A 12,681-nucleotide genomic window follows, 5' to 3' on the forward strand; every position below is an offset into this window, starting at 1 on the left:
AAACTGATAACTAAGGCACATTATAAGAAGTATGCTACTTTTTTGTGTAACAGAATCGTATTGACACCACATCACACTGTTATAACAGTTTTGTGGGGTTGTGTGTGATGTTACCTTACACAGTTGTCCTATTCTGGCAATAGTAGCTTTCCCAGTGTGCTCCCCGTCCATGGCGTTCTCTTTGAAAAACAGGAAGATCTTGTCATCTTCGGGGTTGTCACTCTCAGGGATCAGGTGTATGCCTACGAATCTGGGATCTACAAGAAAGAAAATAGAGGAAAAATAAACAAATAAAGCACATAAACTTTGTTCACACTCATAAACTCACCCCAGCAGACACACAAATACAATTTTACAATCCAACCTCTGCCCCGGTGACAATCATTTCACCCCTATTTTACACCTCTGTAACCAATCCCCCCCCACGATATTCTCCAGTCACGGCTCGGTAATAGCAGCCCGTCACTTTACACCATGGTGTTATAGTATGTGACTTTACCTCAAGTGAGCGCTCCAAATCCAAATCCCACATAAACCCTGTCTCTAGACCACATCCTCGCAAACACACATGGCTCTGATTGTCCCGGGTAACACTTGAATAAATTTATCCTGACTTTAAGCGCAAGAGGAAATCAAAGCTAAACGTAGGAGCCAAGGCCTTAGGGCTGGGATCTTTTGGCATAAAGGGGGCGTAGGAATCGAGGAAAAGTCGCCGCAGTGAGCCTACGTCCAAAAGCTCGGGGGTTTAAGCGGAGAGAAACAAGCAGTGCCATGTTACACCTCCATGGGCGTTTCAGATATAGAGTAGCTGTGAAAAAGGAGCATGTGGCCAAAGTGGGAGGCAGATTTATAAGGGTTGCGCAGGTGCGAGACCTCTGCTGTGAATTGTGTGTACCCCCAACCCGCACACACTTCATACTTCCATCATGAATGTTTGCCCTTATATGCAGACCACCATAAATTTGTGTGCGCACACCACAGATAAAACAAAACCAAGCTGCTGACCACTGAAGTCATACCACTGATTACCTATAATCCAAACAAAAAGCTGCTTTATTCAAAGGAAATCCAACCATCCATATAAGCAAGAGGTCATTAAAATGTGAAGGAATGCGTAAATGAATCTGGACTACCAAACTACAGTTTAACCCCAAATCCTTTTAGAATCAGCTGCTATTAGGGATTCATTCCCTGGTTTCTCTCTTGATACATTTGAGTACCATATAACCTTGTTGATAAAGCCTCAATAGAATATCTCCACCCCGGTAATCCATGCAATTACAATCCCCTCATTGTGCAGAAGACGCTGGATTCTGCCGAGCCGAATGGATACAATCCCCAGCGTATTTGTTTGAACAAGGTGAAAGATCGATGAGGATTAACGCTATAACAATGACTTCCTCGGTTTATACTGCTCTTTATTAATATGTCACAGTAATCAGCACTGGCGAGACCAGTGTTTGTGATTTTTGATGGTGCCTGGGGAGGGGGACGTGGGCGGTTGAGGGGGACTGGGAGGAATTCGACTCCACTACAGGAGGAAAACAGCTAAGAGCGGATTAGTTCTGTGGGAAAGAGGGGGGGGGGGGGGGGGGGGGGGATGGCACAGCTTGAGGGAAAGGTTCAAACTGACCTTTTGTGGCTCCCTAAGTCCTCTGCGGTGCCGAAAGATAGCCAGACAGACTGAGCAGTCAATAACCCTCACTGCAGCGCTAATCTTGCTAGCACAGGCAAATCCACTGACTTTGTGAATGGGCTCTGATATCTGATGTCTGCACATGAATGGAAATGATTGGAGACTTGAGGCTTGCGAGAGAATTTAATGTCTCAAAGTCTGCTGAAAAGCTCAATGGTATACTTTTCCAAATAATGGCCAATGACAGGGATTTCCATGCAGCTTTTAGGGAAAGGTTGAGGTCTATAGAGACCACAATGGTCTAATTTTACCTTAATAGCAAAGTATTTTGAGTCATGTTATCTAGTTTTTGCAGTCTCAAGTGGTTTATACTTAACTGTTGCTACTAGGAATAAATATAATTGAGAAGTGTTCAGCAGAATACACCATGATGAAAAATTCAACTGCTGAATTGAACATGAGAAACAAAAGAATTCACTCTTAGCTCATCTTCTACGATTTTATTTTATTTTTTTTTACCATTCAGCCATCTTGAATCATGCTGCTCTGTTCTGATTGGATGATGATCTCCCAGCGTACGGAAAATGGCAAAGTCCCTTCCCATGAAGTCAGCAGATGTGCCCGAGTACAGCTCTCCATCTGCCAGCGAGAAAGGATAGTTAGGAACACATGACCAGCTCTGAAGTGACTGCGTCCTCCCTGGAAGTAATAAAAGCACACATCAAACTTACCAAGGAGAAGTGAGGCTGAGAGCATTTTGGGGTCGTAGGGGCTTTTCCCGCGGCCGTTCTCAAATTGTGAGGCCAGTCGGAAGATGTTGTCCTGCGGTGGGAAAAGGTCAAAGATCGAAATGAGGGCAGTGAAAGCCACAACGAGCATGGTTAAAGGTACATTTATAGCACGTGTTTCAAGTTACCATACATTCTCATTATAGCGCGCTACTTTGGGGGAGTGGGATGCAAAAAAACACTTCCTCCACACAGGAGAAACAAGAAATGTTTTATTACACTGCTGCCCTTGGTTACCAAATGCACCAAAAAAGGGAATATAAGCAGTAAAATTAAGTAAAAACAGACACGACCTCTGAGTCTTTTAAAGAAAAGCGAGTGAGTTTTTGGTGGCTTTTAATTTATTCAATCAGTTACAGACTGTCAGCACTACTTTAAACTGAAGTGAACGCCTCTATGGTCTACCCCTCCCTACTGCTGGACGGCAGGATCCATGCTAGTACATTGATTAACCTGTAGAAGTTTCTCAAGATGACTGATTAAACTTTAATGCAGGATGGAAGGCTGTTAAATATTCGACAGCTGTAATTGAACCATGTAGTGACCGCTTTTTTCCACTGCTTCGCACAAAAGACAACACTGATGAGAAGATAATCGTCAGAGAGAATGAACACGGCTGTACTTCAGACAATACTCAGACTTTCTCTCACATGAATTTACTATAGCGCTGTTGTCACATTTCATGCCTTCTTAATGAATGGTCAGTTTAAGATTTAAATGACCCTTTGCATATATATAACTGATTAAAACCCCAAAACATTTGGTTACAATAAAAGCCCCGAATGAATTACCTCTGCCTTCTTGCCCATTTCCAGATAAGCGCAGATGGGGTGGAAGGCTCCTGTGCCACAGATGTACAGATGGGTCTGGTTGTATGGTTGAAGGACACGGATGAAGTTAGAACACTCCTTCTAAAAAAAGAAATGAGACACAGGAACATAAAGCCTCCGCTATTATAATAACTTAATACGGATCAGGCATATTCAAATGAAAAAACTGTGTTTATCTGTGGAAAAAAACATGATTTTCCAGTGAATAATCCAATTTTACACAAGCTGGTGTTGGTGATATAAAGTTTGTTCTAGTGATGAAGTTCACACAGGTTTCAGTGGTAATCGTCAAATGTAAATAGTTGTTTTTTTTGATATATTAATGCAAATACTTTTTACCAAATTATGACGTAAAATTTGCATTTCTTCTAATAGCAGTTTGCTAGAAATTTAAGCATTTTTATGACCGTAAAAAGTAAAAAATAAGAACCTTTCTTTATTTTGGAGACTGGAGTGTGGCAAGCAAACAATTTTTCACAAATCCTAAATATAATAAAAATACTTTTTTAACTTGCAATTACTGAGAATATATTTTTATTATATGAATATTATATTTACAGCATGCATGAAGATCGCTTGACTATAATAATTCGTCTTCATATTAATATGTTTATATGTCAATATGTGTGAAGTGCATAACTTTATAGTTACTGTTGCATGGCTAAACTATTACTTTAAAAGACTGAATTATTTATAACTTTTATATATCCTAAGGTTATAATATGCTGCAGTTATGCTGCAGGCATAAGGTTAAATTTTGTTACAGGCTGGTGGAGTTTTGTACAGCATGCATAAAGTTTTACACCACATTTCACATGACAATAAAGTTAAACAATCATAAAAACTAGCATAAAACAGACCTAAATTTTGGCCAGAAATGTGAAGTTTTTGGCTATAAGGCTGTGGCTTACAGGATACCGTGAGATATAAGGCTGGAAAACTGTTTTGAATACATTTTTGTTAATGTGATACCTATCTTTGTTTATGCTGTAATGTTACCAGGGTAGGATATTATACAGCCACATGCAACTTTGTGACCTTTGGTCTTCATGAAAGATCCAATATGTTAACAGTAACCTCATTCTGCCAATTGCCACCTTCATATCATAAAGTTTAAATTAACTGGTATGCTTTGTGAAAATAAACTTGACGTTTTTATTAGAGAAAAACTGAAAATAGAGACTAATAGAAAGCAGAATATAATATAGCAAAGATTTGCTGGAATTTAATTTTAAACAGGGACTTTCCAGTTGGTGTGTGAAATTGAGTCTCTTTTAAGGAAATCCCACCTGTAAGGAAAATCAGGCAAATCTACCACAGATCTTTAACGACCCATATGTTTGAATTTACTGAGGATATTTGGGTTGGCGCTGCAGTGCGTGTTGAAAGTCCCAGTGGTGTGAGACTGTTTATTAGAGTGCTAATCAACGGGATTGGTTAATGTAGGAGGCCTATTAGCAGCCTTGAGGAGCTGATTTGGCCACATGTGTTTAAGAGATTAGGCTGGGGTTTGCCTAATTATAAATACATGCTGGATATCTACCTAACAAATAAGTACACATTTGCTCAGGGATTTGCAAATACAGCCCTCGTCACACAGGCAGCCAAATTATCCTTCTTCTTCCCTCCCTAAAACACATGTATCTGTTCAGTCTTTTCAAGCTCGCAGACATTTCGCTTTGATGATTTGATGGTGTCTCTTATATGAGCCGTAAATGGATGCTGACATTTTCCAGTGCTGCTCATAATAAACTCTGGGATCACTCACTGCAAAGCCGCCTCCCCCCCCCCCTCAAAAAAAAGCAGAATTTTCTGTAATTATTCTAAAAGGTAAAAACTGTTGTTTTAGCTCTAACTGTTTCTCCTCAGCAGTAACCTGCACGAAGAGAAAGTTTGACATTTTGGGAAAACCACTGACTTTTTGTTTTTAAAGGCATGAATACCACTCACATATCTTTGTGCCCGAGAGTTAAATAGCTTAGCAAGGTTGTTAGCTGGAGGTCTGTTTGAAGGTTAAAAAAATGAGCTTGTCCATGCATTTGTTTGTATTGTAAAAAGTGTAAAAAAAAATAGAGTTTGTGGTTTTACAGGAGGCTACTTCATTGATTTTCTCATGGTTGTAACGATAGCTGAAAAAAGACGCTACAGCATAAGGTAGAAAAACAAACTGTACTGAATATCTATGCTGTTAGTTTTTCTGAAACATGAAATTATCAATAATATGACCTACTGTGAGGTACAGCCCATCCAAGAAGATGAGGCTCCAGTTCTGCTGAGCTAAATTCTAGTATTTCTGGTACATTGCCTTAATTAGCAGGGATTGCTAGTGTTAGCTGATAAATATGGTAATTTCAAACAAACTAGCATGGCATTAGCCAAACTGCTAATGAGCTTCAAAATATGAGGTTCAAAACCATATACTGACCACAGTACTGTGCAAAAGGTTTGAGCCACCCTTCATATGCTCTTGGATAATTTGAAGATATCAAAAAAGTTTAAGGCCTAAAAACTACCTACAGCAGTATCTGGGAATCATTTGCTTAATGAGAAATGAGAAAAACTCCAGCTGACCTGACACAGGATCTGAATGATGCATCTGACCCATCAGTCGATCAATCTACTGTTCATCAAAACATCATTTGGAATGCTTTGGGGGGAAGGGTAGCTGTCATGAAGCCATTCTTATGGAAGGCAAATATGGAGAAAAGACTGTGGTATGCTATACTTCTCAAGAAGTGGAAAGAAAAGTAGCAGCGTTTATTAAGTGATAAATGCGAAGTTTAAATGTTTGGCTCAAGTCGTCAAGGAGGAGGTCAGGAGGGAGGAACAACAGTGAGTGTCTACGGCCATCTGTAAAACATGATGGAAGCTCTGTCATGGTTTGGAGCTGCATTTCAGCCAGTGGTGCTGCGGATCTTATCAAAATTGATGGAATTATTAATAATACCATGAGATTTTGATAGACAATTCAGTACCATCTGGAAAGCATTTGATTGGAAACGGCTTGATCCTGCAGCATGACAATGATTACAAACACACTGCCAATGCAAAGCATATCTTGATAGAAAAACACACAAGGGAACACTATCAGTCATTTGCTTGTCTCCCTGGAGCCTGAACCTCAATATTATTGAAGGAGTCACCTTGACAGAGGATGGAAATAAAGACAGCCTTTGAATGCTTTTCAAGAGAAAGTCTGGAGAACTTTTCCTTAAGATTATTTCAAGAAATTACATGAAAACTTTTTGTATCCACAAGTCCACTGGACTCCACTTGCCTGCCTGTGTTTTGTGAGCATGTGGTCTCGCCGTCCTTGGGGCACATGCATAGTTGATGAATTAATTCAATGCCTTAACTATGCATGTGCCCCAGGCCGCGGACTTCGAGTGGACTTCAAAGAACTATAACGGGAATGTCTGGGCTGTTGTATCTCCAGTTATCCATGCCCGTGTGTGCAACCAAGTTAAATCAAGGCTCAGGAGAGTTTAAGCTTTGGTCATATCAAATATTGATTTTCAAGCTCATTAGAATTGTAAAAACTCAGCTTTACCCTATAATACTGTATATATAATGTATATTTATAGATGTTTCAGTAAATCTCTGCACCTATTTACATTTTCCAATAAAAAATAAAAAAAAACAAGGGGTGTACCAACACTTTTGCGCAGTACTGTGCATCTATCCGTCTGTGGTGGAGACTCCATTAAGTCCTTTCCACTTATATTTCATTGATTGAACAAACTAGATCGATGTTAATCAGTGAGTGTTAGAGGTGTTGGCAGGCAGATTTTGTTACCTGTTGAAATGGGCAGACTGGTTAATTTCCTGTTTCCTGTCTGTTTGCTGTTACAGCATCTTAAAATTTATCTTACAGACTGTAATATCAATATTCTTGTCTAACTTTTGGAAGAAAGCAAATAACTCTATCTCCTTTAAGTCTAACTGTTCTCTTAATATAAAATCTGTGACATGCTAACAGACTGGGGTTTTCCATGTATTTAAACACCTTTTAACTATGTGTGTTATCATTAACTTAACTTGAAGCCCTGTGACTGACCTTAACCCTGCAAGTTTTTGTGTGTCTGTGGGTCTAATGGTTTTTCCCTCTGTGTACTGCTGAACAGCGAGCGCGCATGTCCCCCCACATCATTCTCACGGCCCTCGTTATATACATTTCATCAGCTTCTATAATCCCCTCCAGGGTCAGCTCTGTTTGGGATTTTACACGGCTGTCTCAGCTAGAATCATTAGCTATGTGGTAGGTAGGTCACACCTAAACACTGAGAGACGGTCGTTATGGTCACTCAAAATTGCGGCTCTTTCTTATTCTGTGGAGAAAAATGACTTCCCTGATCACAAACCATGTCATTATGTGAAAACCGCAACACCCGCAGAGGATAAATGAGTCATTACCGGATGATATTAATGGCTCTCGTTGGATTGGTTGTTAATGCTGACCTCCCATGGGGAAAATAGGTGGAAGATTTGTAAACATTTAAATGACTTGAATGAATTTTGAGATAATGCTGAGTTCTCTAGTTCAATAAAGAAAATGCACTGGAAATGTGGGATAACTCGAGAGTATTATTTTCCCATTAATGTCTACAATAGCTGGACAGCAAATCCGAAATGACATCAGGCACTTCTACGAAATCGTAAATCCACACTCTGAACGCTTTGTTCGGTGAATCAAATGCAACAACTTGGACCATGTTACACAGCCATTCTACCACGGATAGTGATACAGCCATCAGGCATTTTTTAGGGGGCAGCTGTTACATTTGTTCTGCCGCTGTAAACTGTGGTTTGGGGAAATGCATCACTATGGGAGCTCTGAATGCTTTAGTAATGTCCTAATCAAGGCCTCTCCATGCTGTACTCTGTCTCTGCTCTCACCGCCTCATTTTCAAGGGTAAACATTTTCACAGCAGGCAAATACCTCATCATTGCATTTTGTGTGATGTTGTGCTGCCAGAGCACACTCTTTCCACTGCACGAGGGAGTGAAGGTGAAGTATTGCCTACGTGGTTGTGCGAAACCCAAAAAGTCGCTAGTGAGTTAGATCCCAGCGGAACCACTATGATTTAAAAAGACTGCGCAATTCCTGATAATCCTAAAACACCCAGCAGCACCGCACTCGAGACTCATCCAGCTATGAAATTAGGATCAGATACAATGCAGCCAGGGCCTTTCCAAACAGAAACACACACACACATACAAATAAAGCACACTAACACCATTGTGCTTACAAAGTCAGCAGCATAGAGTGCGTTCAGCAAACTTGCGACATGTGAGCTAACACATCGCGTCAGATAACGAGAACTCAAACAATACACTCCCACATAAATATGCACACAAACGCGCACTCTGAGGCACATAGATAAACATGCTCCCAAAATTAAACTGTACATCGCAGAAGCAAATAAGCTCATTGTCCTTGTGCCCCCGACACGCTGTGTACACTATCGTGTGACTGAACATCTGCTGTACAGTGTGTTTAGATGTAGGTGTCATTGTGGGACAGCCTATAGAGAGTACAGCGTGCCAGAGGTGAAATGGAACACGAGTGCTGCACCACGACTTTTATCTGAGCTAATTTAATACCTCTTCGTGCTAGTGTTTCTTTAACGGCTGCTGGTCCCTGAAATTATTTCTGTCTTATATTGTTATTAGGATGTTAAAAAAAACAAAAAAGGGAAATTTGAAGACAGAGCAGACATGTCATTTCCGTGACAAAAAGCAAACATTACACGGAACAGCTCTAATCATGACGCTGTTATAAATGTGGACTTACCCCTAGGTCTTTCCCTGCCCACTTGCATTCATCCCTCTTAGAGGGGGTGGCGGGCCACGCAATCTGTGCAAATGAACAAAAAAAAAAAGAAGAAGAAAAGCAAAGTCATATCATGCTGGAGGTTGAGAGGAACATTTAAAAGTCATTTCATGAAACACTAAACTGGAAGGCAGTGAGTCGATAGAGTGAATCAGAGGAAAGAAGCAAGCCTCGTGTAATTCCAGGACATGATTAAGAAAGATATTTCCTGGATTACCCAGTTCTTTATTTCGCTCCATATCTTTGGCAATTCCATCAGAAACATATGTGCACATATAATAAATATAAGGATTGTAGAACAGCGCAAGATTGACTGCAAAGGGAAGTAAAGAAGAGTTTCATTGACAGACATGAAAATGAAAAAAATAAAAAAATCTGATGTTTTATTGAAATTGACTAATATACGTTTTATTGCCCTCTCTGACATTTGCTGTGTCAATACAGGCATTTTATACAGTCTAAACAGGGGTTCTGGTTTAAATTACAGCGTGTCTACGCTTGAAATCCTCGCCATAAGGTTGTACTTTTCACTTCAAATATGAAAAGAAACCAGGGTTTTGCTACTTTGCTTTGGAAGAGATAGGTCTCATTGTCATCCATCTGTGGCCTCTGGTGTCACATGAATTAAACACACATGGGGCATATGAAGTGTATGAGCATGCATGTGTGAGCTGTAATAAGTACGGGAAAGATTATACTTAATTATACCGCAAAAATGGGTGCGACAGAGCTGAACTTTTTGCTCCTGGCCACACAGATGTCTGCAGACAATGGAAATGTATGCATATCTCCATGTCCAAATGTATGCACGTACACATATCCACACTGTTATGTGCTTACAATAGACACACGCACTGCTCACTCTATTCCTAGATTTATCTCCTCTCTAGATCAGCTGACTGTTCCCCTCATGGGATTCTGCATTGCACATTTTTTAGGATAATTACATTAGATTTGCTTAATCACTGCTTTTTTGGCCTTTATCTCGTAATGATGCGAAGATTAGAACAAAAGAACGAAAAGGAAAGGCGGGGGAAAAAAATACACATCCGAGCCAAGGGCAAAAGATTTAAAAGACGCACTTTCCCCTTTCCGCATTGACTATGTATTTTTCAGCACTTTCATTCCCTTTTTCAGCTCTCTGCAGCCTGCAGGCAAGTCTGTGTCAGTCTTGTGTGTCTGTGATAGAAGCCCGAATCAGATAAAAGAGACTGTTAACCTAGTCCAGGTGGAGTAATGGAATTATGGACAGCCTCGTCTGGACCGAGACAGACAGTGGGAGGGATGAGGGGAGGGGAGAAAGTGATGGAGTAATGGACTCCAGAGGGAGCAGCAGGCAGGGAAAGATGGAAAGAGAGAGACGACTTTTAGACAAACCTGAAACGAGAGTTTTACCTGTTTGTTGTCCCTGTTGATATTAACGAGATCAAATGAGAAAATGTGGTCCTCAGCTCCAACCAGCAGTCTCCCTCGCTCCTCGTCCAATAGGAAACTGTCGTAGCTCGAGCTGTTTGCCAAGCCATTGAAGGTGATGAGGTTACTAGACTCTAACATCTCTGGAAGGAAAAAAGAAAAACACGGTGATTCTTAGATGCACAGAAAGGGTGAATAAAAGGCTATACGACAGAAGAAAAGCTTTTTTAAATGACAAAAACAAGTCTATATTTATCCAACGCACTTCCACCAAGTTTGGAGTAACCACAAAAGACTAGTGTAAAAAATGCATTTGCAACACACGGTATCTTTTGGATTAAATATTGCATGAAATCACAATTATTCATATCGGTACCAGTGAATGCTTTTTAATCAAAGCCAAGTTTCAATGGCAGGAAAAAAAAGAACAAACAAAGAGTTCTTCCCTATCTATGATAATGTTGTAGGATATTAAGGAGATTTCATGTTTCCTTAATTGTGTTTCCATACAAACACTGGCACGGACACTTGTCAGTCAAGTATAGCGTGAGACATTTTAAGTGAACACAGCATGTCCCAATCAGGGACGCGGTTCAGACTGCTCAGCCGTGTGATTGGCTGAATAATTCATATGGAGTAAAGGCCAGGGGAGACACTTTGTGTAAGCAAGTATGTGCGGAGGTGTCCATGTATCTTTAAACGGGTTACTATGTTACATAAACGAGTTTGCGGCTGCACGTATACTACAGCACATGTGTGCGAAGCTATCATGCATAAACTTATAATATGTGGTCAACCTGAATGAAAACCAAAGACCTGGCATATTGGCTGAAGTCTAGCCAGTCAGTTAAAGTTTAATCAGCAAAGACTCTGCAGGGTCAGCTATCACAAGAGCAACAGTATTATATTAACAAAGAACAGCACTCCCACCCCGGATTATCTAATCGTTTATGCTCGTGAACCTACTTGCCCGAAACAACCAAGAAAACCAATTTTTTCAATTATGCAAAGTCAAAAGGGAATTTCATAAAAAAAAAAAATCTACAGCATGACATGACCTGACATGGATATTAGATTAACTGCTTAGTACGTGAACTAAATTATAATAATATAATAATTATCACAAGAATAAGAAAGAAAATATGTATCAAAAGATTGTTGTTTGCAGTCCTAATTAAATATGAAAGAAAATCCTTTACTGTGTATAAAAACACTTTAGTACGGCCATTCATGTGATGTTTTTATTTATTACATATTTCTGTTGTGGAGAGAATACGTTGACCAAACCCATTAAATTATATTTAATTATCATTGTGAATAAAACTCTGTAACATCATTACATGGCAACAAAAATGAATATCCAATATGTCAACCATCATTTTCGCTTTTCACTGTATACTGCTCCAATAACTATCTATCTATCCATCTATCTGGAAACACGCACAAGAGTATACAGTCCAGTGGATTGTGATCTCCGTGCTCTCCCGACAAAGCTCTGATTGACGGGCTGCTATAGGAGCCATCTGTGCCCGCTCACAATGTGTAAGATCTTAGACATCTGTGTCCACATAAAAAGTGGATTGATGGAAAGGGGATACGGAGGAAGTGGTGTGTCAACCAGCTCTGTGGATCGAGGGCTAGCCGGGTGGATGAGGGCTGTGAGAAGGAGCGGTCATCACCTAATAAAGACGCTCGCAGCTCATCTGTGTCAGTTGGATTTCTGTTTGAGGCTACCTTTGAGGTTAAGGAACCTGGAGGGGAGTGGGAGTGAATTTGTGTGAAATTTTGTACTGTACCACACATGGGTTGAGCGCATGTGTGGGGGTTTCAGTGCGTGTAGGTATCTTTTCCTACGCGGGCCATTCCCTGCACACTGACATGCTGGCATTCACATTTGCACACACTCGGCTGCCACGGGAAAATAAATCCACAGTGCTCAAGGAAGTCATGGTTTAACTTAAGAGCAATTTTCATAAACATTTTGTTATCATATGCTAACCAGTCGGGACCCACTTTTTTCAGTTTACCAATAAGACATGACATAGCAGGGTCAGGAAATGAGTTTGAGAAGGGAAGTCAGGAAATGCTGTTTCCAGCCGACAGGACGCCAGAAGAGGTCTTCTCGTGTTTTCGCTATGGCGTAACGGAAAAAGTGATGGACGTGGCAGAAAGCCAAGCTGG

General features: G+C 40.4%; 1 protein-coding gene across 3 annotated transcripts in view; it reads right to left on the reverse strand.

Annotated features, from left to right (window-relative positions):
* sema3aa (sema domain, immunoglobulin domain (Ig), short basic domain, secreted, (semaphorin) 3Aa) overlaps positions 1 to 12,681 on the reverse strand; it is a 37,082-nt gene that overhangs the window by 12,959 nt on the left and 11,442 nt on the right. For all 3 annotated transcript variants that reach the window (XM_085250940.1, XM_085250941.1, XM_085250942.1), the window contains 6 exons: positions 10,483 to 10,643; positions 9,049 to 9,111; positions 3,216 to 3,335; positions 2,368 to 2,458; positions 2,156 to 2,275; positions 115 to 257 (listed from right to left, as the gene is read on the reverse strand). In XM_085250940.1, coding sequence (XP_085107066.1) covers positions 115 to 257; positions 2,156 to 2,275; positions 2,368 to 2,458; positions 3,216 to 3,335; positions 9,049 to 9,111; positions 10,483 to 10,643 — 698 coding nt within the window. The remainder of the gene's footprint in view (positions 1 to 114; positions 258 to 2,155; positions 2,276 to 2,367; positions 2,459 to 3,215; positions 3,336 to 9,048; positions 9,112 to 10,482; positions 10,644 to 12,681) is intronic.

The sequence above is a fragment of the Mchenga conophoros genome, linkage group LG17 (assembly GCF_057382185.1).
Source record: "Mchenga conophoros isolate Kocher_MC1m ecotype Shallow Benthic linkage group LG17, M_conophoros_male_GT1.1, whole genome shotgun sequence".
Lineage (NCBI taxonomy): Eukaryota > Metazoa > Chordata > Actinopteri > Cichliformes > Cichlidae > Mchenga > Mchenga conophoros.